This window comes from Pleurodeles waltl, chromosome 2_1, assembly GCF_031143425.1.
Source record: "Pleurodeles waltl isolate 20211129_DDA chromosome 2_1, aPleWal1.hap1.20221129, whole genome shotgun sequence".
In the NCBI taxonomy this organism is placed as follows: Eukaryota; Metazoa; Chordata; class Amphibia; order Caudata; family Salamandridae; genus Pleurodeles; species Pleurodeles waltl.
The window spans coordinates 767,784,358-767,810,313 of NC_090438.1; the positions used below are offsets into that span (position 1 = coordinate 767,784,358).

At 44.1% G+C, this 25,956-nt stretch overlaps 1 protein-coding gene across 3 annotated transcripts in view; it reads right to left on the bottom strand.

Annotated features, from left to right (window-relative positions):
- The window catches only part of MYLK4 (myosin light chain kinase family member 4), a 608,560-nt gene that overhangs the window by 14,161 nt on the left and 568,443 nt on the right, over positions 1-25,956 (bottom strand). For all 3 annotated transcript variants that reach the window (XM_069217896.1, XM_069217880.1, XM_069217890.1), the window contains exons 12-13: positions 19,255-19,333; positions 9,307-9,373 (exon numbers count right to left, since the gene is read on the bottom strand). In XM_069217896.1, the coding sequence (XP_069073997.1) occupies positions 9,326-9,373; positions 19,255-19,333 (127 nt within the window). In that variant the 3' untranslated portion in view covers positions 9,307-9,325. The remainder of the gene's footprint in view (positions 1-9,306; positions 9,374-19,254; positions 19,334-25,956) is intronic.

Here is a 25,956-nt window from a genome sequence, read left to right on the forward strand (position 1 = left end):
CAGGTAATAGTGTTTCGTGAATGTGTGAACTGACGAGTTACAGCCGGCCAGATGTCCAGTTCAAGCACTCTATGCACAAATGCAGTGGTAGCAACTTTAGCTCTGGTGGAAAGAGCACTTAATCCCTCCGGCTGCGGTTTCTTAGTGAGTCCTTAGCAGATTTCTGTACATAGGACAATTCATTTGGAGATGATCTGCTTGTGCACAGCTCTTCCCTTCTTAGTCCCAGAGAACCCCACAAATAACTGAATGCCCTCTAGGTGGTCCTTGGTGCAGTTGATCTAAAAGCTCAGACCCCTCTTCAGATCTAGGTGGTGAAGTCACTCTTTCTCCTTGGATCGATGAGGTGGAGTAAAGGACACTGGCAGGGCTGTAGAATGCCCAATGTGGAATGATGTTAAAACCTTAACACTAGCTTGTCTGGGAAGAAAGGGCTGTGCAGTTGCGGGACGGAGAGTGCTGGCAGTTCACTCACATGAGGAGCTGATATGACTACAATGAGAAACACCTTCTTAAGTGTGAACAATCTCAACTAAGAAATGGCATGATCATGGTACACATCAGGGATGTGAGAATCAGATTGAGGTCACACTGGAGCACCACAAAGGGTTTTAGCAGTAACATACGGGTCAGCCCTTTTTAAAAAAATGCATCACAAGAAGTGATTTAAAGAGAGATGCCCTGATCAGACAATTATAAAATAGTAATTAAGGATGAGAAATAACCTTTACCTTTTGCTACAGAAAGGCCCTGATGGGCTAGTGTTAGGGAGAAAAGTAGGACATCACACAACTTGGCATGTAGGGGTTGGATATTTTGGGAAGAACACCAAACAGCAAACTTCTCTCTGCGTTCCCTCATAAATGGCTTTAATTGAGAGATACCAAGCTGCCAAAATGACATTTGCTAATTTAGGGGAAAGATCAAAGGATGTTAACTTTTGCCGCTCCACCTCCACGCGTGGAGGTGTAAGCTGAGCAGGCACAGATGCAGAACTTTGCCCTAATTTTGAAACAGGAGGGCTTCCAGAAAAGGAAGTCAAATGGGAGGATAGAAGCTCATGGCCAGACATTCTGGGTACTAAACTCTCCTTGCCCAATCCAAAGCCACTAGGATGATTTGGGCCTGATCGTGCCTGATCTTCTTGAGAAATGTGGGCAGAAGAGGTAGAGGTGGGAAGGAGTACAGCAGTCGAGCGCTCCAATCTACAAGAAAGACATCTCTGAAAAATAACTGCTTTGGGAACTCCAACGTGCAAAAGCTTGGACACTCTTTGTTCACCCCGTGGTGAAAAGATCGAGTCTGGGTTCCTCCCATCACTGGAAGATGTCTTGTGCCATCTATGAGTTTAGCCACCATTTATGATCCGCTAGGCAAAGCTGACTGAGCTCGTCTGCCTTGGCATTTAAAGATCCTAGCAGGTGTTGTACGACCAGAGAGATGCCCTAACAACTCAGCAAGTTCCAGAGGCACACAACCTCCTGGCCCAGGACCCACAACCCCATTGTGTCCTGCTTGTTGCAGTATCACATGACTGTTGCATTGCCCCTGAGAACCTGCACAGACACTGCCTTGATGGGCAGGGGAAGGCTTTCAATGCTAATCTAATTGCCCACACCTGCAACAAGTTGATGTGGAGATGAATTTATGTTGAAGACCAGAGTTCTCTGATCTTCACCCCTCCCAGATGAACTCCCTAACTCAGCAGCGATGCATCTGTGATGACCATCAGCTCTGGGTGGACTAGAGAGAGGAGTCTGCCACCTGTCCAAGTGCGGTCCAGCAGCCACCACTTCAAATTTGTTACAGTCTCCTTCAATACCTGGATGGAATCTGAGAGGTTCTCTTGGTGCTGAAGTATCAGTGACTTTAGATCCCTTTGCAGAGTCCACATGTGCCTCCTGGCATGGTCCACTAGTAAAAATGCAAGAGGCCAAGAGGCCAAGAAGCCTCAGAGTCACTCATACTGAAATCTGAGGCAAAGGCTGAAACATCAGGATCATAGCCTGAATGTCTTGGACTTGTTGAAGTGGAGGGGAAGCCCAAAATGGCACCCTGTCCAGGACGGCTCCAATGAAAGGAAGGCTTTGTGAAGCATTCAAGTGTGAATTTGGCACATTGATGAAAAATCCTAGAAATGTCAAAAGGTCAGCCGTCATCTGGAAGATGTGGATGTCTTTTTGAGGTGAATCTTCCTTCAGTAACCAGTCATCAAGGTATGGGAAGGCTGTTTAAATAAAGGGTAGGGCATAACCATGTTGGACTGTTTGAAACACCATCTGTCCGATGTGATGCTTTGCCAACCGTGGAGGTCATAACTTATCCAGCTTCCCACCACGTGACTGTACACTGCTAAGGGTAAACTAAAGAGGTTTTTCTGCAGAGGGTGAGACAAGGGACTGCATAGGCCAAAAGAGCGTGCTGTCGCCTTGCCTTCCTTAAGCGTTGAATCCGCTCTGTCCCTGAAAATAAGGGCACTGTCAAAAGGCATGTCAATAAGTGGATGTGGACATCACGCAAACAACCTGCAGATTGTATCCAAGCGTGGCAGCAAAGTACCTTGGTGGTACCAACTGCCCCACCCAGACAGTCAATAGTGTCCAGGCCCAACCTGATCACATAATTCACTGCCTCTTGGCCATCCTGAAATATCTAATGGAGGTTGGAGTGAAGGTCATCTGAGATTGCGGGCTAGATTCTTGCCACCATATCCCACAATGCATGCAAGTAATGTTCCAGGAGCAACTCATGTTTATGGCCCTGAGGGCAAAACTAGCAGATGAGGACATTTGCTTTCCAAATGCCACCATGTTTTGACTCCCTGTCTGGAGGGATGGTAGGGAACACATTTGGGTTCCAGCTACTAGTGGAGGCCTGAACCAAAAGGCTCTCGGATGTCATGAAGAAAAATGGGTTCCCCTGGAGCTGGCCTGTGTCTCCTCGTTGTTTAGAGGTTGACATGAGGGCAAGATCCTGGCTTTGTACATCTGCTTAAAAGTGTGTTGGTCAGTGCCTCCTTAAAAGGTAGTAGTGGTTCTGAGGAGGTCTGCCTAGCTGCAGTACCTATGTTTTTTACTTCCACTGAGGAAAGATGAAAGTCAAGCCCTTCAGCAGCCTGCTTATCACCACTGCAATAGAGGCAAATTCTTCAATAGATGGGTCAGGTGGGGAGGTGAGGCCAGTGTGAGATGAGGTATCAAGTCCACTGACCTCTTGGAGGTCTAGAAATAAGTACTTGCCATCATATAGCTGCAATGTATTGTGTCCATCATCATCTTGTAGCTCTGGGCCTCAGAATCTATACTGCAATGGAAGCGTAGCACCATGAGTGTGGGGTTGTACAAGTGGTCAAGCTGGGTGTGACCATAAACAAGGTCACGGAAGATTCACCTCCAGGTCTGGAAGGATTATGTGTCTTTTTCTTGCATCGGGGCAGGCACTGCTGGTTTTGATGTGTGAGTCCGATGCCCAGGTCTCAATGATGTATGAGAAGTCAAAGCAGCAGCTGGCCTCAGAGTCAGGCAGGAACCCAAGACAGGGGTCAAGAGGCACTGCTGGCACTGGGGACGCACCTGGCAGTGACAACCCAACTGGAAGCATCCTTGGATTCATGGGGCCTGGAGGCACACCTAAGGGAACCAGTAAGGTACCAAAGACCTGCAATACAGCTTTCTTGAAGGCTTGACTGAGTTGAGGCATCTCCAGCGGAGCATCGCCCCCCTGCTCAGAGTCAATTAAAAATAAAATGATAATAAAACAATGTTGTTATCATTTTATTTATCACTGTCTGACTGAGCCATGGAATCTATTTCGGGGCAGGGCCATGGCAGGAAGGTGGATGGGTGGACATTGTATGTGTGCACGTCGGTTTGGCCGGCCATCTTAAGATGGCCAAACCAACATGCACACTTACATTTCTCCAACCGAGCCGGGTAGAAAAATGGCACCTGCTCCCTGTACCTGAGCGAGCATCAGGCCAGCCCGCTTAGGCCAATCCCAACGCTTCTCTCATGCCTGGCATAGCATGAGAGTAGTGTCTGTATTGGGAGCTGGTGCTTTATGCCCCAGTGACTGCCGGGAAGAGAGGAGCACCGAGGCGACCAGCAGCAGGGCCAGGAGTAGCAAGTATGCTTTAAAAAATGTTTAATTACTATTCCCTTAACAAACATCACCCCCCACCCCACCAATTTAGATTTGCGGCAGCCACACCTGTGTGCATGTTTAGATTTTTATGAGTTGATTGCAAAGAAGTAACTCTGACTAGTAGGTAAAGTAATATTGGACTACAAAATGTAATCAAGGGTCAGGTATAATGCAAATAGACAGTGCTTAAATAGTGCCAGTGGTTGCCGTTAGTGGGCACAGCCACTCATTTTTGTTGACTCAGGCTTATTTTTTGTCATCAGGCTTTGACCCAGAGCAAGAACGAGAAAAGGGAGAAAGGTGGATGAAGAGAAAAATAGTAAAACAGTGACAAAAGGACATTACAGGGGCAAAAAATAACCAAAAAGAGTTAAATAATGAGAGAGATAAAAAAGGAGGTAAGTGTAAAATGGTGGAATAAACAGATGTGAGCTCTAATCAAAAACAGGCAACTTTGCTATCCAACAATCCCAGCATTCATAAGCACAGAAGGCAAGTTTCTAAGACAAACATGACCACTGCATTTTTTTTTTTATTTGATTTTCTTTTTTTTTTTTACAAATTAAAGAGTGGAAACAGGTCGACACAGCTGCGGTCAACCATGAGAAGCTGAATCAGACACACTAGCAAGCCAGGAAGGGTAAAACACTGAAACTTAAGTAGTTGTAGAGGGACAATATTAGAAAAGTAGTGGCAGTGTAGAGAAGTGTAGGGACCCCATGAAGACTATAGGTGGAGAAAGTAAAAAATAGTAGTGATGTGGATGGCAGACCAGGAGAAAGGGTGGCTACACATACAGGGGGATGAGCTCAAATATCTAGGAAAATGGGCTGAAACACCAAAATGTCTGTGTAGCTGAAAGGGGATTTTTTAAAGCTCTTGTTACTGTAAATGCTAGGTGGAAATGGAAATAGAGTAACTATACCTAAGAAGATTCATCATTCACAATGATTGTGGCAGGTGGAATTCATGTGGTTATGGGTGGGGAGACAAGGACTTAGAAATGCCAAAGATAGTGGCAGACCTAAGAAAAGGTGGTGAAAATGGATAAAAAAGGGAGTGGTTGAAGTCAGAAGAGATAGCTTAGTACCACTGAAGACACAAGACTTAGTACCCTGCAGATATAGACTGAACTGTCTTAATGTCAGCATCTTTCAGAAAAGGACCAATCCTGTCCATCGGTCACTGGTTTAGCTTGAAAATTCAGATTTCATTTGAAAATGTGTGGATCCTAAAAGCTGCAGCACAAGGCATATTTGACATGATTTGGTAGAGGGAACATGTTATGGGGACCTTTTAACAAGAAGTGTTTGAAATGCCTTTATTTGTGCTGCACTGATGAATTTCTATTTTGTTGTTTTAGAAGAAGGCCTAGTCTGGCGAGCAGAGCGGAATCTTGGCTTTTCTATCAGTGCTTTTTCATTAATTGGATTGCGTACTTGGTTTAAATTGAGTGATTCTATGTTCAAAGATTATTTTTTAATGGCTACTTTCTATCACACTTTTATATTAATTTGTGCCTGGGCAAAATCAATGTTACACCACGCAATTTCACATGGTGTAATCTCACATAATTTTGGCAATTTCACACTTCACTAGTTGTGAAATTCCTAAAAAATACACTAATAAGGCATGTCACGTAATTACATTCCCTCCATGCCAAAAACTCAGTGCAAGCACATTGAAATAATTAGAACAACCAGAATACGAGCAACTGCTGTTTGCAGTGCTTGTTTTTTTTTTTTTTTACGTGAACTGCATATTCCATCTCGGCTGTCTGTCATGACAGGCTCCACAAACCTGGAGGTGCAATAGTCCAAAAAAGACACCCTCACCTGCACTGCCTCTAGTGATGAACCAACTATGATCATATAATACCTGCACTTCCAAGTGCATCTCAGCCACTACATAACAATGTCAGGCACCCTCGCCTATTGACCATCAGGACCCTGCACCACCTTCAGCAACCTCCTCGCTGACTTCATCACTGCCATCGCCATTAGATACACTGCTCAGTGACCACAACATTCATCTAGATAAGCCAATTGACCCCAAAGCCACTGGCTTCCTAGACAGCCTTTAAAACATTGGAGTCACACTGTTCGTACAAGGTCTGTCTCACATTGCTGGTCAACATTTCACCCAATCTACACAACCAGTAACCATATTACCTTCAGGCACCTTACCTCACTCACAAAGACAGACAACTCCATTGTACACTTCTACATTAACGCACCTCACCGTAGAAAACAGAAATCAACAATCAACTCTGGCCACAACTGGAATAAAATAACAGATTCAGACTGGACCCACACCCTCAGTTCCAACCAGCCTATCCTCACAGTAGACCTAAAGATCGACCCACCTATCTTCAACAGATGGACTTCGGACTACAACACCCTGGCCCCCATGAAGAAGATCAGACATACAAGAACCTGTGCTTAAGCATGCTGGTACACAGAGGCCTAAGAAACTCCAAGTGGCATTGCAAACAATTGGAAAGAAAATGGAGAACCAGCCAAGACAATACCTTCAGAGCCAACTACAAATCCATGCTCAGAAGGTAGCATGCACTGATCAAACATGCCAGAAAAGCAGCCCCCCATGGTCAGATTTGAATCCTGAGCCAACTCCGAAAAGGAACTCTTCAGCATTGTCAAAGACAACACCTCATACAACACCATCATTCCCTCACAGAGCCTCTGCGATAACCTCTCTGACTTTTTCCAAAACAAAGTACTCAAGATCTACACCAAATTCACACCCCAAATTATCGTAGAGGACATCATCATGCAACCTCAAACCACCACTAAGAGCATCCACCTCCTTATGAAGGGGAGCCCTCTCACCACAGATGACATCACTAGAATCATGCAGACTATCCACTAATGGTCACCTTAAGACCCATGCTCTCTCCACATGTACAATCTGGGAAGCACAATGATCAGCGCGAACCTCACCACTATCATCAACTCCTCCATTATCAATGGAAACATCCAAAGGTCACAATCCTCCTGAAGAAACCCTTGGCCAATCCAAAATATCTCAGCAACTAAAGGCCCATCTCGTTCCTATTGTTCCCGGCCACAGTCCTGGATAAAGAAATCCACAAGCAGCTCATCTTCACCATCACCTCCTGGACTCTAACCAGTCAGGTTTCCACAGCAACCGCGGCAATGAAAAAACACCCTCCTGGCAGCAACAGACATCGAATGATCCATTATGGACAGAGGAGAAACCATCACTCTCATCCTGTTAGACTTCTCAGCAGTTTTCAACACAGTCTCCCATGGTCCTCATCGCCAGACTCTGGGAGTAAGGTATACAAGGGCCTGCTTTGAGCTGGATTGCCTTCTTCCTCTCCAACAGGACATAATGAGTCAGACTCTCCACTTTCATCTTCAAACATGAGAAGTTTGTCTGCGGAGTCCCCCAGGGCTCCTACCTCAGCCCAACCCTGTTAAATTTTTACATGGCACCTCTTGCCCCTATCATATGAACCCACAGCATCAACATTGCCCCTGTCACCGTCATGAACAACACCATCAGGATCATCTTCACCGCTTGCATGTCCAACGTGGCCAACTATATGCAAGAGAACTGTCTCAAACTCAAAATGGCAAAACGGAGATCCTAAACTTCAGAAGAGCTCTCCTTTGGACTCCTGAAGGTAGGCATGTAACCTGGGTGCCACGTCCACCCCTACAGACCACATCAGAAACCTCAGCATCATCCTTGACAACAAACTCACAATAAACAAACAGGTCAACCCCATGGTCGCATCATGCTGCCATATCCTCAGGATGCTTTGCAACATCTTCAAATAGCTTCCTACACATACAAGGTGCATGGTTACCCAAGCCCTCATCACCAGCAGACTTGACAACGGCAATGCACTCTATGTAGGTATCTCCAACCAACTCATGCAAAGACTCTAAACCCTCCAAAACACCACCGCCAGACTCATCCTAGACGTCCCCAGAAGAGCTCACAGCACTCCCTACCTCACCGAACAACACTGGTTACCCATCTAGAAACATTGCAAATTCAAGCTGCTCAGTCAAGCCTACTACAAAGCCCTCCTCAACACAGGACGAGAATACCTCAATGACTGTATTAAAATCTACCAACCCTCCAGAAAGCTACGCTCTACCTCTGTCTTCCTTGTACGAATCCTCAGCATCCACAGAAGCAAGACAGGAGGACACGCATTCTCTTTTATCTTCTCCAAAAAACTGGAACACATTTCCTCTACACATCAGGTCTGCCACTCCACTTCTCAAATTCCTCAAGAAACTGAAATCTTGTCTGTTCAACGAGGAGCACCACCGAGTTTACGCTCCTGCTCCAACACCTGGATACCCTCATAGATGTTAATCTGCGCCATACAAATCCAAATAACATAACATTCACATCCAAAGTTTTACACAAAAAAAAGCATCAAATGCCAGTTTTGAATTTTGCATATTCACATATTTAAATGGAATTTTCTTTTAAACTTTGTGTAATCATACAAGAGCAAACACCTTCAATTTCGCTGTCCCATGTTTGCAACAGGTATGGATTAACAACTGTTCAGTGGATTAAACACACAATCCTAGTTAAATTAAGAGCTAGACAGGCAGAAATACTTCATAATTGGCTAGCTTCCGTGATTCATTATACTGAGCAAGGACCAAAGACATAGCTACCCAGCCCAATCAGAGAAAAATGGGTGCCTCCAGTTCTTAAAAAGAGATGCAAGGCTCACTGGAAAGCAGTGCTTAATTTGTAACAAAAAACTGAGGTGCAAGGTATTCTTAGGATCCCATTGCCGGCTCTGTTGGAACTCACTGTTGCTGAATCACAAGGCTCCATTTTCTTAATTGCATCTCATGCTTCTTTCTTCCACCACCCTACATTGCCTGTCTCTTTATTTCACCCTTGCACTTTTTTTAGCGCTGCTTTCTCCCTTTGTCACTTCTCGCTTGAGTCAAAGTCTGAAGATGACAAATAAGTCCGGGTCCCCAAAAATGAATGCTTGTGCCCTCCACTTCTAACAACTGGCACAAATTAAGCTCTGTCTGATGTTTACACAGGGAACCTGGAAACCCATAGAAACGAAAAGTGAACGTGGTCTTTACAAATACATGCTATGTTATAAAACACCTGAAGTTTACAAACCTTTAATTTCCTTGACGAATCATTGACTTAAAGGCGCTTGAGAAACAGCTTTAGATTTCGTCTTTCTCTGTGGGAACAGAACATTGTGAATGGGTAAGATTAATTGTACATTAGAATACAGAAATGAGCAATACAGTGCAATAAAAACAGGCATGCCAGGATCAATTACAACAGTTTAGGTTTAGAGATGAACTTAGGATCTGATTTAGAGCTTGATGGACAGAGTACCCTGGTGGTAGAGTACCCAGTTCATAAAATCGTCATTCCATCCGCTCCAGTTAGAGCCAGGCAGACCGCCAGGTTTCCGACAGCAGTGGCCCTGCTGGCTCTGCTATTAGAAACCTAAACCAACAGCCTGATGGAGGAGGGCCAGTTGGTGAGATAACATTAGACCACCCAGCCAATTTGGAGTGAGCTGTCTGATGTGCCTTTTTTATGTTCGGGACCAGGAAAGAAAATCTGATGGTCCTTAACAGGAAAAAAAATATAAAAGATCTCTACACTCTAGAAGAAAACTCCCACCTTGAAGGACAGGGAATCGCATGTCAAAGTTTAAGCCAGGTCAGTAATGTTATGAGAAACTGAAGTGCGTCCTGTAACTGGGGGCGCCTTTCCCTCTCCTGTCGCTTATGGTGGCTCCATCTCGTCTTGGAATCCTGCAGACTTCAGTGGAATATAGCCAGGGCACTGACCTTAAAATCAACATGTCCCCGAAGCACGACGTGCTTGTATCATTGTTTAATTCACAAGGAGCAAAATGTCCATGCCCTTTTCTATTAATGAATGTTCTGATGTGATTTGAAATTTTATGTCAAAGTTCAGACAGTGCAAGATCTCTAACTGTATAACATATTGAAATATTTTTGCAACCTTTATTTTATAGAACACTTCAAAAGTATTAATACATTACAGTTGTAATTCCTTTCATAGGAACATATTTACGGGGACACGGGGCTCAAGGAGGGTATCATGGGGGTAGCGAAATGAAAAAATACAGGCCTGTGTGCAAACCCACTTTTATTAACAGTGGCCTTTTATGTCAATGGACTCTAGGGCCCATATTTATACTTTTTTAGCGCCGCATTTGCGTCTTTTTATTTACGTAAAATCGGCGCAAATGTGTCGATTTTGCGTCAAAAAATTATGGAAATGCGGAGGTAAAAAAGTAAAAATATGGGCCTAAGTGCCTGAATAACAAAGCATTTTGCACGCAAATTGAAATTGTATTGAGAATATGCACTTTGTGTGTAAAATCGCTATCCTACTTCACAGAATCAGGAGTGATGGAATTTTACATTCGTAAGGTTCTTTCATAGAAGTGAATATGAAAATACCAGCATCACGGCAGAAGTATCACTTTGTGCCAATGTTCAAAAGTAGATGAACACCAACAATTTCTGCATTAACATTGCTTTAAGATGTAATGCACAAAAGGCGCTCTCAGACTTGGCACTACCCAAAATGCCAAATCCTATTGGCTCGAGTTGTATGATACGAGAAGCTGAACTGCTGTTTTAATGGAACTGCCAGAATCAAGCTTCATGAAAGGCGCATTGCTTCTTCACTGCGTTCTTTCAATGCAATCAGCAGTTTTCCTAGGGTCTTAGCTGGAATGAGGAAAACGTGACTTCACTGGGATAATTCGAGTCAGGCAGTGAATTGCCTTACAAATGTTCATTGAGTCATATTTTTCACACATCTCATGAGACTGATTTATTTAATGGGACACTTCCGTGCCTAAACTGGAAAGTAAACACTGAGTAGAAAACATTCCAAGGGGAGGTTAACTGAAACAAGTTGAAATTGATTTCAATTAAACCTTTTGGATAGGATTCGTGACACTAAAAACGAACCATAAAGCAGCAAAAGTATGGGTACAGCGAAGAGGATTTAAAAAAAAATTCTATCCATGTGTTCAGCTGTTAAGTGATCCAATGTGATGATTGTCACAGTCAGCCAATTCAAAGGTTTTAGCCACACAACGTTACATTCTAGGACTTGTGTTTTGGATATTACATTCATATTGTATTTGCTTAAAAGTCTCAGCACAACAAAGAACTGGAGGAGGGTCTCACCTGTGAAACTGACCTACATGCAACTACACAGGTGAGTAAGCATGCCTGCGTGTGCTTTACACATGCCTGAATGTGAATTAATTAAAGCTAGCTATGTACAATGCTGTATGTTAAAGACATGCATTTTAAAAAATACATCACCTACAAATCCCTTCCAACCCCTTTAAATAAGCCACTGAAAGCTATGAGAAAGAAAGCCTAAAACTGTCCTTCAATTTTTCTAACTGACAGGCAAGAGTAGCGTATTCAGCTCAAACATTTCTTTCCTTACATTGGTAATTAATGTTCACTGTTTACATGCTGGGAGAACAAATTTGACAGGCGCAGCGTCTCGCACTTGAAACTGGCAACTTGAGCCCTCTCCGACATTACCCAGTGCAACATAATCCACAGAGCTCACGTCCCATAAAATACTGAGAGCAGGACTGAAGTGCACCATGTATCAGAGCGAAAGTGTGATGTGCATAACCCACTGTTCCCATGAAGAGCAGCATTTGCTGCTGATGCTTCAGAACGTTCAGCTCGCTTCCAGCACACCACTGCAAAGTCAACACAAAGCAGGAGGCACCTGGGAGTGAGGGCAGAGAAGAGGATGCATAGGCAGTCTCTAGGGCTGGTATTGATTTACACTGTGGATCATTTTGTCCATTGTATGTATAATTGCCTTTCAAATACTCACAGATGACCTTGGGTGGGGGTTATGGTGGTCCAGAAGTTGTAGTGGTAACATTCTATGCTGTGAAATAGTCATGAATGATATAAAATATTGATGTGTGATGCAAAGCAATTTACTGACGACCTTGCATTGTTACTGCTTGGCTATATCTTCATTAAGTAAGGACTGGGAATACTCGAGCACAAATGTGAATTTACTGGGTGATAAAAAGCTCAACATCATTCCTTCACCAGAAAAGCTCTCTTTCGTGTGGTGATTATATTCACCTTCCCTCTTAATCATTCAGCATCTATTTTTAGGGGGAGTTTTTTAGTTTTTGTAAAAACAGTGAAACTGGTTGGTAGGGCGCAAGAAGAGTTAGAAGCAACATACTCTAATTATCTGTGTAGTTCAGCAAATTAATACTGATTGCGAGCAATTGCACCAGCAAACCGAAAACACACAAAAAAACAAATAGATGCTTCTGTGTTTTGGTTTTTAGCAACGCACAGCCAAGTAGTCAAAGAATAGAATTAAAATACTTATTCGCATCAACTCTCGTACATATCTCAAATTAGTTGGCACACGATTTACAAACATTTTCGAACCAACTAATTACAACTTAGGTGTGCAAAAAAATATTGTTTCAGATGGCAACTTTCAATTCTGGATTTACAGATCCGGAATGGTGGGATATTTGCCCTCCCAAACAAGTTTTTCTCACAACAAAATTCCACCTTTGTAGAGGATTTTCTGTATAAGCCAATCTAAAATCTACAACAGGTGCAGGTTTGTGAACGTTCATGAGTAGGCCAACCAGTAAAAGCTGGTGTTAGACCTGCCAGCAATTGGTGTGGTATCCCTGTACTTTTGCTTCTGACCTCCTGTTTTTGGATCCTGTGCTGAAATTATTTTTTGCTGGTTTTGATACTCTGGGCACTGTCCTCTGCTAACCAGCGCTAAAGTGCAAGTGCTCTCTCTATAAATTATGTTTGATTTATTAGTATATCCCTAGTAGAGTGCACTAGGGGTGCCCTGGGCCTGTAAATCAAATGCAGCTAGTGGGCCTGTGGCACTGCAGCACTGATTGTGCCACCCACATCAGTAGCCATGTAAACATGTCTCACACCTGCCACTGCAGTGTCTGTGGGTGTAGTTTGTAACTGCCAGTTCGACCTGGCAATCCAAAACTTCCCTTCTGCTACATGTAAGTCACCCCTAAGGTAGGCCCAAGGTATCCCCATGGGCAGGGAGCAGTGTATTTAAAAGGTAGGACATTGTCTGGTGTGTTTTACATGCCCTGATAGTGAAATACAGCCAGAGTGGATGTGCATGACCACACAGTCCATGGCAGCCACAGAGGGTGGTCAGGAAGACCCGCTCCTGAGATTCCTACAGTCCACGAGGAGGCTGAACCTGAGGGGGATGCCCCGGAACCTAAAGGGGATGAAGTGGCTGAACTGGGGGACCAGCCTGAGCTGACCCATTGGCAACAGGAAGGAGGCCCCATCATGTAGGAGTTCTGTGCAGTGGAGAAAACATGCCCACCCTTGAGGGCCTTCGGAAACAGGCCCAGGCAGGTGGTGCAACTCTGGATCTCACCTGGTTTACTGGGAGAATGATATCCTGTATAGTAAGCCTAAGGTTGCTGAGCCTGGGGCAGCCTGTGCGCTGGTGTTTCAGAGCCTTCCTACTGGAATCATGCCAGTGGCTCATGATGGGCCACTGGAAGGTCATTTGGGGCATGACAAGACCTTTGATAGGCTTGTCACACACTTTAATAGGCCCCAAATGAAGAGGACCTCCGTGCGTTCTGCAGGACCTGTCACACCTGCCAGGCAAGTGGCAAATCTGAGAAGAGGTGCAAGGCTCCTCTTCAACCCTTTCCTGTCGGGAGCACACCTTTGAGAGGGTGGCATTGACATTGTGGGGACTCTGAATCCCAAGACGGCCATGGGCAACTGGTTTAGTGTTGGTGGACCCTGCGACCTGGAAGCTATCCCACTAAGGACAGTGATGTCACCCACAGAGGCAAGGGCACTGATAGGGATCTTTGCAAGTGTGGGTTTCACCAAGGAGGTGGTATCTGACAGGGGTACTGATTTCATATCACTGTACATGAAGGCCATGTGGAAGGCGTGTGGTGTACCAGAAAAGTTCACCATGCCTTAGCACCCCTAAAGCAATAGGTTGGTTGAGAGATTCAACCGTACCCTGAAGGGCATGATTATGGCTCTCTTTGAACCCATGAGACCTAAGTGGGACGTCTTGTTACCATGCCTGTTGTTTGCTTACAGGAAGGTATCACAGAAGGGGGTTGGCTTCAGCCCTTTTGAGCTTCTGTATGGGCACCCTGGGAGAGAGCCTCTCAGTTTGGTGAAGGAGGGCTGGGAGCAGGCTCCCAAGAAGCATCCCCAGGATGTATTCAGTTATATGCTGGCCTTCAGGAACCAGACAGCCTGCTTCCGGAAACTCGCCCAGGAGAGTGTGAAAGCCAGCCAGGAAGACATGAAACACTGGTATGCCCAGAATATTATTCTGGTTGAGTTTCAGTCTGGTCAGAAGGTGTTGGTGATGGCCCCAGTACAGCCCTGTGTTGTCCAAGACCATTGGTCTGGGCCATTTGAGGTGAAGGTGTGCAAAAGTAATTTCACCTATTTGGTGGACATGCAGATGTGTAGAAACCCTCTGAGGGTCCTGCATGTAAACCGCCTTAAACCACACTTTGAGAGGTCTGAGTTGCCTATGCTCCTGGTCACAGATGACAACAGAGACTTTACTTTGAAGTTTGCCTACTTCAAAGGCAGAAAGGGGTATAAGTAGTAAACCCCAAATCCCAGATTTTTAGATTACTTCTGGATCAAGAGGAACCTCTAACAGGGAGAAGAGCTTGATGCTTGAGGAGGACCTGCCACTCTGCCTGTTGCTTTGCTGTGCTGGCCTGCTGCTGCTTCTGCCTTAGGAGGGAAAGTACTGGACTTTGCTTTCTGAAATCCCGCTTGTGGAGTTTCTCCAAGGACTTGGACTGAGTTTGTCCCCTGTTCTGAAGTCTCAGGGCCATCAAAGACTTCATCTACTAGCACCTTGGCTCTCTTGCTGATACTCCTTCCCTGCCAAGTGGTGCCACATCCAGTCCCTGGGCCCTTGAAAGGAGAAGCTGGTGAAGCCAAGGTGAAAATTCACCCACGGAGCCGAGCGGCAGAAAAATCGACGCAACGCCTGCACCACAGCTGAAAAATCAATGCAGTGCCGGTGAAATCGCCAGCTCAGTGTGGATTCATCGCACAGACCCGAGGCTGCTTGTCTGGAAACCAACGCATCACTTACCTGTCAGAAAAAGAATCAATGCACAGGCTCACTTGCGAGTAAGGAATTGACATATTGCTTGCATTTCTGACGCATGCTCAACCGGTGTGGCTTTATTTTTGACACATACCAGGTACTTCGTGCTAAAACAATGCATCCATTGATTTCTATTGATTAAGACTCTTTTTTAATTCATATCTTTACTTGTGTATGTTGGATTTTTGTTGTTTTGCTCTTGTTTGATTTAGATAAGTATTGGCTATTTTTCTAAACTTGTGTGCAGTCCTTTCGGGTGTTTTCACTGTGTTACTGTATGTGTTTGTGCAAATACTTTACACATTGCCTCTGAGGTAGCTTGGCATGCCTGACTGCTTATGCCAAGCTACCCAGGAGGTCAGCAGGGGTTATCTGAGCTGTGTATCTTCTTTACCCTGACTAGAGTGAGGGTCCCTACTTGGACAGTGTGTAAACTGACTGCCAAGTAGAGACCCTTTATTAACAGCTGGTAAAACCCATATCATCATACATAGTTACCAAACATTTGCAGGGATTTTAGTAAATACTTTGTTAGGGTGTGTTTGTCGACATGACACCCCCCAAAATGTATGCATTATTTACCCATTGAAGGCACACATTTTGATTTGACTTTCTTTGTTATCATGTGACATTCTCAACTTTATACAAACAAACCTCAATTGAATATTGTTGTTCTGTTGAGTTGTCCCATGTTAGATATGAGTGGCTCATCCAGTCATGACAAGAAAAACAAAGTGATGAGTGGACTTCTTGAATGAAGTTCAGCAAGTGTTTCTTTGCCAGTGTTAAATATAGAATTTTAAGGCACATTTGTTTTGCATCATTGTGTCACCCTAGACATGGAGCAACCATATGCAATTCATTCTTGGTCTTGCTCCAAAAGGAACATTCCAGACCAAACTTCCAGGCCAGGTCACCACTAGACCGGGACCCAGGCAGTCTCAGAATCGCTTCACACTTTGGTCATCATCTAGGAGATGTAGCTTAAGTCCAATATTACTTTGAGAACAGAAACAACGTTTGTGCATACCAGTTACACTAAGATCGCCACACTTAACAAAAAAATAAAACAGAAATGTGATAGGTGGAATGCACAAATTAATCTCAGCCCTTGGCAATTACACTGCTGAGACATGGGTACCACACCTCAGAGTGCCAAAGGGCTCAAGGTACACCTCATTAATGAGGCCAAGGCTGAAACATATTGGGGTTTCTTTAGCTCCCTTTTAGAGGGGGTGCCTCTGAGCAGCGCAGATTGGAATGTTCCTATTGGAGCAGGGCCAAAGCATGGTTGCTCCCTGTGGCACAGAGAGCCAAAGAATTTGACCTAGAATGCTGTCCAGAGAAATTACAAGATCTAGATTAATTTAAGCAATCTAGTCAGTGATTGCCTCTCCACATCCAGTGAGAGTGTGATCATTGCATTCTGGTTCTTTTGGTGCTTAGCTTGTAATGTGAAAAACAAAAAAACAGTACCAGAATGGAAAGTAAAGACTTGGGGCCGGATTTTTTAACACTAGACACAACATAGCAAGACAAATTGCTGCAGTGCATCAAAGGAAGAGAACAGGAATGCGCCACATTTACTAACATAAAGCACATTCCTGCTCTCTTTGTGCTGTTGCCTTGAGAGCTGGCTAGCACCAACCCAGGCACCCTTGTGCCATGGTGCAAGGGTGCCTGCGTTAAAGACAGAATTGTCTTCAACAACATTCCTCAGAGGCATTTCCTCTCCGGTGTGTGCTGCAGAATGTACCACAAGTAGAAAGAGGAAATAAGGAGGAGAAATATAGATATTTCTTCTCGCTACACCACTTTTGGGATGGAGTACCATTTTGACGCATTCCCAGGTTTACTATTCTTAGTAAATCTGAAAATGCACCAAAATCCATGGGTGGGTGTGTGGGAACGTCCACACTCCACCAATGGAATGCCTTCCCTAGGCACAGTAACACAAGACAGTGACTTGCACTGCCTTGTGTTACTCTAGATTTACTAATTTGCGCGGAGCCATGCAAGGTGGCTTTGCCTGTCTTAGTAAATCTGACTTAAAGCTTGCGCTGCCTTGCTTCATCTTGCGTGACTTACTGGCAATGCAAGCCCTTAGTAAATGTGGTCCTAGGACTGCTCAGCTACTTATGCCCAACATGTGGCAACGTGAGTGTTTAAGTACATAACCACTAAAATACCTGCCATTGCTATAACAAGCTGGTATTCATTGTATTCCTTTTTTCTTTGTAGTCCCCTTTCTATGTTGGTAGGCACTGTCATTGTAGTTTTTTGTGTACATGAATGCTGGTAATTTGTAATATTACATCTAAGTTTGTGACGATCTTTGCCAGATTTAAGTCTGGACATCATATACCCAGAGAACAGCCCATGTGCAATAGGCCACACAGGGTGCTATATCTTTCTCTAATCTCGAAGATCATACAGGGCAATGTCCTAACACAAAACAGATGCCACTCTCCCTTTGTATGCACAATTCTGTAACACAGTAACAGGTGAGTCAATGCTGAATCAACCTGAATGCTTTGATATTCACCAACAACAGTGGAGGCAATTCTAAGCAATTACCCAGGGTCTTTAACTGGGTTTATATTCCTCAAAAACTATTGCATCTAATATGTTTTTAAACACATAATGATCCAAGCATGAGATGAACAAAGACGTTGTATGACTATTTTTCGGTTTTACCCAGTAGTTCATAGAAATTCCAAACCATAACATTATTGGGTCTTTAATGTTTTATTTATGCTGATAATTTAAATTATGGACATTCCATATTCATTTAGTAAGTACTATACTTTAAAAAGAAGTCCAAATGTTTATGGTATGTGCCTCATCTTATACTTGTCATAAATAATTTGACATTTTATTATATTTATGCATACATAACAATCATGCCAACAGTCTCTCGGGTTTCAACTGAAGAATGAGAGGGAATACACGAGGTGCAAGAGGCAGGGGAGAATGGTACATGCTCAGCCACTGACCATGGCCGTGCACAGCAAGAGTTGTCTTCCCATGGTGGGTTTGGTGCCAAAGGCAGTGCACTGTGGCCCATATCCCCTAACAACACCATGCATGAGCTGTAATTACAATACAGAGCTCCTTGGTGCACGTTTTCCCTGACGAGTCAGAAATTCTGACGCATCTGTTGGCGCTAAAGTGATGCATTGCTGAAGTTGCAGCGTAAAACTGACACAACTCCAGCAATGTGTCAGAACACAGAATGGAGTCCCACTGTAAAAAGCCCAGCGTCCAATTTACTCCTGGTCTGAGAAGGCCTTAAAATTTTGACGCAGTGAAGTCAGAGAGTGACGCAGTGCAAAGTTGTACATTTCACAGCATCAGTTCTATGTGGCTTTTTATGTCAGACACCTACCCTGCATGTATGATACCTGGTGCAGGTAAAACGTGACTTACGGCTTTACAAACTGACACATTGGGTCCAATGCGTCAGTTTGTAAATGTGGAGCAGTGTAGAGTACTGGTTGCGCCGCCACTGCATAAAAAAGAATTAGGCAGCGGTAGCGCAAGGGGCTTGTAAAAGAGGCCCTGAGTGTATGATCTGGTGCAAACACAAAAAACTGCTGAAATTCACTATGATATGCAATACACACATAAAGCGCCGTAAGGCACATGAATTTCACTAGATTCACTTTTCTTAGCCTATTCCTAATTGTAAATATGGATGTTTGCCATGTATGAGTCCCATGACTCTAGCCATGCCTCCTGACCCTCGCCTTAAATCTAATCCCCACCTTTGCATTCAAGCTTTAAGATCCACTATTTTCTTACACTACAAAATATATGTTGTTGCATCAAGCACATCAACAAAGAAGGTGCCCATGGAAAGCACAAAAAGTATACCTGAAGACTGAGCCTGCAGTGGAGTTCTGGGTCGCAAAGCCAGCTGTGTTTTAATGATTCCTTCGCACTTAATCTCCAGCTAAAGGAAAATACAAAAGGGTTAGTGAGATAGAATCGTAACCGTCCCTAAATGGTGTAAAGAGCTGCAGCACCAAGATCTCACATGCATTAAGGACTGAGTGGGCATGCACTGTGGCCTGTGAGGGGCTCTTCTCACATGCATGAGAGACTGAGCCTGTACCCGGAGGTGGCTGCGTACATAGGATTCTAAGGGCGAGCTTCTCACTCATGCGCACAAGAGGCTGATGTCGACCCCGGGACATTGCTCCACAGAGACTTATGGAGGTAGGGGAACTTTTAATTCAAATCCAGATTGAAAGTTTCACATTTTCAGTTTGAAAAGTTAACGTTTGGGTACAAACAATTAATAAAAACATGTATTTCAAAATGTAATTGTGTCTATATATTTCCTATTTTGCAAGCTAATATTTTGAAAGTTACCCTTTTATGCATTTCATTTTCACAGCTGTCTCCCTTTCGTTTAGGTGCCCTAGCCCTAACTCCCACTCCTTCTCCCTTCTGCTAACTCTAACCCTAAATCTAACCCCTACCCCTTTACCCTAATGAAAACTCTAAATCTCAGACCGTAATTGTAACCTTTTTCCCAACTGTCAGTGACATGATCTCACGGTAATTTCATTGCTTCTCTAATGCTGAGAAACACCACAGACCAGACCCGTGACCTCTTGATTATATTCCCATTACCGCTTCACTTACTCCTTCTCAATCACGTTCCTACCCTAGACCCTAAAAATTAAGCAACCCCACACCTTCACACTGCCCCTATTACTAAACATATCCCTAGCATTCACCCTAACCATCATCATAACCCTAGACTAAGGGCTATTCTCTATCCTACCGCTAAAGTTAACCTTTCCACTATCACAACTTTTTTCATTGAACTAATTGCTCTAAAAATCCTCATGTTGTGACTGAGAACTTTGTTTGCCTCTTTTATTTCATAATTTTTCCAAACTAAAAGTTTCTAAACCTTTATGTTTATTTTTTTTAACAACATTTTTTATTTACAAGATATTAGTTTTACTCACTTTGGAGTTTGAACCTTTGCTCTAAAAAGTTTTGAAGGGTACACCAGAAGCTGAGCCTCCACCCAGGAAGCAGTTCCACACAGAGGTTAGTAGTGGTGTGTGGCCTATATACACATATTGTGTACCCTGCGCCTGAACCACTTGAGTGACCGTGCAGTGTTCGTGCCCGTCCACTGGTCAGGATTGTGTTACGTTGTGGCAAGCTCTGGGCCTTGGTAGCTTGTGGAAAGACGCGCGGCGGTGCTAGAATGAATGACACCGACTCAGTGGTGGTATTGCTAATCTATCTTCCCGTGGGAAAGAGGATCTATTTATTCCATATGTGTCAGGAAAACTATTGCCAGCATCGTTAAGTTCTTCCCTCAGCAAAAACGATTCCCCTTTTCCCTGTACCCACGTTGGTTGCAGGGGCGTCCTCACTCCCGGTGGCTCGTGCGGAGGCTGTTCTTAGGACTAGCTTCTTAAGGTTTAACTACCACTCAAGATGGTGGAGGCAAATCCTTGTGAGGTCAGCGCTCTAGTGTTTTTACCTTGGTCTCGTGCTGAAGCTTCCCTCCAGCAGTTTCTCTCTGGGAGCCCTGCACTTCAAATGTCATCCTGAGGAGAATGAGCAGTGTTCCTGAGGCGTTTCGTTTCATAGGGAATTCTTCCAGTTTTGAGTAATTATTTTTCTTGTTACGGTGTGCACACCAGCTACTTTTTCCCTTTTGAATAAGCTGAATTTTTTCCTCCTTCCAACAACTGGCTATCGGCTTTCTGAGGAGAATTCGTTTTGGCTTAACAGAACTTCAAGCAACTGCAGTGAGGAATCCTTTTGTATGATTTCCAGACTTGCAAATATATATATGTACATATATATTCAATAGCGTTTTGTTTTGCAGACTTGTCAGTCATAGAGACAAACCTCAGTGCTCATACTAATTTCTAGAGACTGTGATTGAGAAAATTGAACCTTAAGAAGAAGTTTTCGTTTCCTGTAAAAGACATTAGTAGTTTTTATATTTGTGAACTTTTGAACTGTTCTCCAGAGAACCTTGGAAACCTCTGACTCCAGGAGAAAAGAAGATATTAAGTTAACATTGTTCTCTTAGAGAGAGGCTAGTCTCTCAAAAGATCCAGGTTAGGAGAACAATAGAATTGGGTGAATGTGAATGGCTGAACAGTTGAATGCACAGTAGGTATGTACTTATCTATGCTCTTATCATCCGACAGCAGGTCCTTCCTTTAAAGAAATCCTAATAAGAAGAAAGGTGCAGGTTTTCAGAGGCACACACTGAATATCCTATCTTCAAGTGGGAAACATAGGCTGGAACTTGAACTGGAGACGGTCTCTCTTTTTCTATTCCCATTCCCCTTTCCCCCTAGCGGATGCAGGGTTCAGATAATCAGTTAAGGTCTAAGCACGCATCTGCTGGAGGGAGTTGGGTAAAAGGCATCTGCTCCTGTGGCAGTTTGATTTAATGGGTAATCTCCTGACAATATGCTCTGATGTCATGGCTGAAACCAATTGGGCACTAAAGGAAGGGGAAACACTCAAAGTCCCCTGATAGGCCTGAAACAGCGGGTCCACCCAAATGACTACATAACAGACTGCAAGTCAATTGCCGTTCCATGCCACACCACTTCTGAATGCCGGAGCTGAAAGAGTGGGACACAACTGGAGCTACATGGTCAAGTTCACAGTCAAATTCGGGCTATTTATCTGCAATTTATCAGGCAATTTTTTGACACACAAAGGTGCATCCTTGAGGGGATAGTGAAGGGACATTGCCGGTCTATCATATTGCCAGTCCCAAAGCTTGCCTCTTACCCCTCTCCTCCTGTCACTGCACTCTGCCACATGCCACTGCCGTCACTGTGCTTGGCTCACTCGAGGAGCCGAGTGAGCTGAAGCGTACAGCAGTACAGTGGGTGGTTTCGTTTTCAGCGTGTGTGTCAGGTGATACAGGGGTTACTGGCTCTGTCCGGTGGCATGAAGGTTACTGGCTACTGAGGGCTTGGAGGGGCACTGAAAGGTACTAGAAGAAGTGCTGAGAAAGTGCTGATCTGCCCCACACTTTTCTTTTCTTCTCCTTTGCCCTTTCACTTCACAACAAAAGGACTCTGGCTGTGTTTGAACTTTGGTTGTGATTCAATGGTGGTTTCTCTTCCTGCAGTATTTGCCTGTAGTTTCCAGTGTCTGCGGTATCTGCAGTCTTGAACTTTGCTTAGGCTGGGGTGGGATTACGTCCAACTCAGAAGGGGCTCAGAATCAAGTATTTCTGAGCCCACAGCAATCTACAGCAGGAGTCTCCAACCTTTTCTATGATATGAGCTACTTCTGATCAGTTAATAAAACCCGAGCTACTCATGAATATTATCACTGCCACAATTTGACCACATCGAATAAGATTCCAATTTTGACCCCCGTGTATAGGATTACCGATAGTGACCGCACTTTGCAGACCCACACACGAGACACTCTACCCTTGCTCATTTGGTCATTTTTCATGGCTGAATATTCATTTACACAGAGTGATTGATAGAATGAAGGCTGCAGCACAATCAATCTCTATGCAACTTTGCTTGTCTGTGAGTGGAGATTGGTGGTCATGTTGCAGGCTGTCACAGTGTGTGTTTATTTGGTAGTGCAGATGTCTGTTTGGCTGACTGCTGCTCCAAAGATCTGAGCTACCCTTCCATGAGCTACTTCCATGGAGCTGGCGCGCTACCCGTAGCTCCTGAGCTACTGGTTGGAGACACCTGATCTATAGCAATCCGGATGAGACTGGGCCCGCTTTAGTTCATCATAGTTTGGAAGAAGTTTGGGTTTGGCTGTGTTACCCTTCTTGGCTCCATCCTCAGAGGGGAACCTATAACCTAACCCAACCAAATTTCTGCTAAAGATTGTCTTGATTAGTACATAGCAATGGGAGGAAAAGGGCACTAGAGGGGGCCCTGTCTCACAACCCTACCCCTACCCCTACTCTGAAATGTATAAACTTTCAGCTTGAGAGGGCGGTAGGGGAAGTGAGTACATAGATCACCCTCTCAGAAAGAAGGATGTTGTTAAACCTAGGTTCTCTTTCTCTGGCCTCACAACCCCTACAACCTACCCCAGAGGCCGACATAGATCTTGAACTAGTTGCCACCCCATCCCAGGGCCCAGTTTCCAGTCTAACATCAAAACTGCAATCTCAGGCCCAGGCCCATGCCCAGGTAGGCATTACCAGTGCGGAGAATGACAACCATTTGCCTGATCACATCACTCCCCTGGTCCCTAAATCCAAATGGATAACACCCCCAAAACAAACTAGCAAGAGAGCTAAGATCATGAACCTCACATTACCTAACCACTCAAGATGCTTACTAGATAAGATCTTGCAGTGCGACCTGCACCCTGAGTCACTTACGACTGCAACAAATGAGGGTCTTTAAGAACCCTCATCCCAGTACATGTCTATGTTAATAGAGAGCTGCAGACACAGATTTAGAGATATATTAAGGACATAGCTAGCTTTCCTAGTGGCTCGCCTCGATGCCCCGGTTACCGAAATAGAGGCCTTAGGACTCCTCCTCCCTCAGTGGTTGGAAATAGATCTCCCTCCACTATTTTGCCATTACATCAAACTGAGCAGGCTAGGCCTGATCCTACCTCTCTACTGCAAACGTGTTGTCAGCCTGAATCTACAACTTGCCAGTGCACAGCAGACTTAGCGGGTAATACAAAAGAGCGATCCCGCAGGGAGCAGCTCATGGAAAGAAAGGACATCTAGCACAAAAATCCATTTAGGTCGCCATTTAGGTGGAGCCCCAGCCAAATACCCCCAATTGCCCTTTGGTCTGTGTGTTAGTTAACTTCAAATCCCCCTTAGTAGTAGAATTGCTTTAACGGTGATTGAGCTTAATGACTTCCGCTATAAACCAAATTAAAGTGCTTCCACTAGGGTATTTCTATAGAGCAGGTGCTGCACTCACCTTTAATAGGGATACACCCTGACCTGAAGATTCCGTCAACAGCCATGGTAAAAAAACATTAAATATAGTTTAAAAAAACTCCTTTGATTACAATTCTGGAGTCACTGGTACATTAAACCTAGTACCATTAAAGGGGGCTCATTGCCATGCAGTGGATCCCCCCTTCATCATGAATTGCGGAAGAGATGTAACTGAAGTACAAACAAACACAGGATGTCATCTGGATGCTCTTGATTTGGATCCTTATCCTGATAATGTGATAACAGCTTCTGCCAACCTGACACCAATAAAGGGGGCATACACAGATTTGCCCTCCCCATAAGTACAGCCTATAGCCAGGTGGCTCTGCTCTCTGATTCTCTTCACATTGGCCAAAGTTTCAACTTAGCAGAAACAATCAGAATTCCTTTGTGGAACATTGCTGGTATTAGGTCCAAAGAACTTGCAACTGAATAGTGGGAATATATAGACCAATTTGACATGTGTATGTTCCAGGAGACATGAGCAACTGAACCCCTGTTTAAATCTGGTTATACTACATATCATGCCAAAGCATTTCCACCTGTTCAAGGCAGGGCATCAGGGGGTCTTTTGACTTGGGTAAAAATTTAGTTAAACTTACAAATCAAAATTTATAATCCTGACTCATCAGATATTTTGGGGTTAAAAACCAATTCCTTGCATGGGATTTACATGTATTTGTTCAATATCTATTGTAAACCTAGGAGCAGAAGTGAGAAATCACCTCCTTTAAACATTTTGCAACATTCTGTTAGCTGGATTAACTCCAAGGACATGGTTGTTATATGTGGAGATTTTAATATAGACTTTGAACCTATTTATGGATATGATTTAGTAGTGGAGGAAGAGGATGAGAGCTGGGGTATTCCTTCCCTCAACTCAAGATCCTATGTCCTGAGTTCAGTGGCTGCCATGCAAGTTACCCGCTTCATGACATTAAACGCAATGAGGGCATGTAATGGCAGATCCCTATCTGATAAACTTGGGGCACGGACATTTAAGAAAGGTTCTATACGGTCAAAAATTAATGACATCATGATTAGGGTCACCATGTGGGGATTGCAGGATTTTGAAGCAGATAAAAGAGAGGAGAGCACCACTATCCTCCAACAACTACCCTACCCCTGCACCACCACAAAAAATGTCAATAATGCGAAACACCATAGGTCTATTAAGAGGCCCTCAATTGTGGGCAACGCGGAGACTATGACAGAGGTATATGTTGTATTTGTGAAGATCCTGTCTCCACTAAATAACTTGGAAAATCCTGAGATTTCTATTACTGATATTCATGCAAAACTGGTATCATCTTTAACACTGATTTTAACCCATCCATACTAGTGCACATACTGTAGACAGTAATTCATGGTACACAAAGGACTGTAGGGCGGCAAGGAAAGTAATAATGAATGCTCTAAAAAACAAAAATATCCCTGAAATTCGTATGCCCAGGGACTTCTGTAAGAAGTGCAAGAGCCAGGTGGAAGGATGCCAGCTGGAGCGATCTGGTAATGGCTGCCAGGGCTGGTGACATTCTTTTTTGGGAAAATAGCTGCCTATATGAGCAGGAGCTCCACTTTACAAATAGACTGTCACTTGAGTCCTGGGGCTTGGG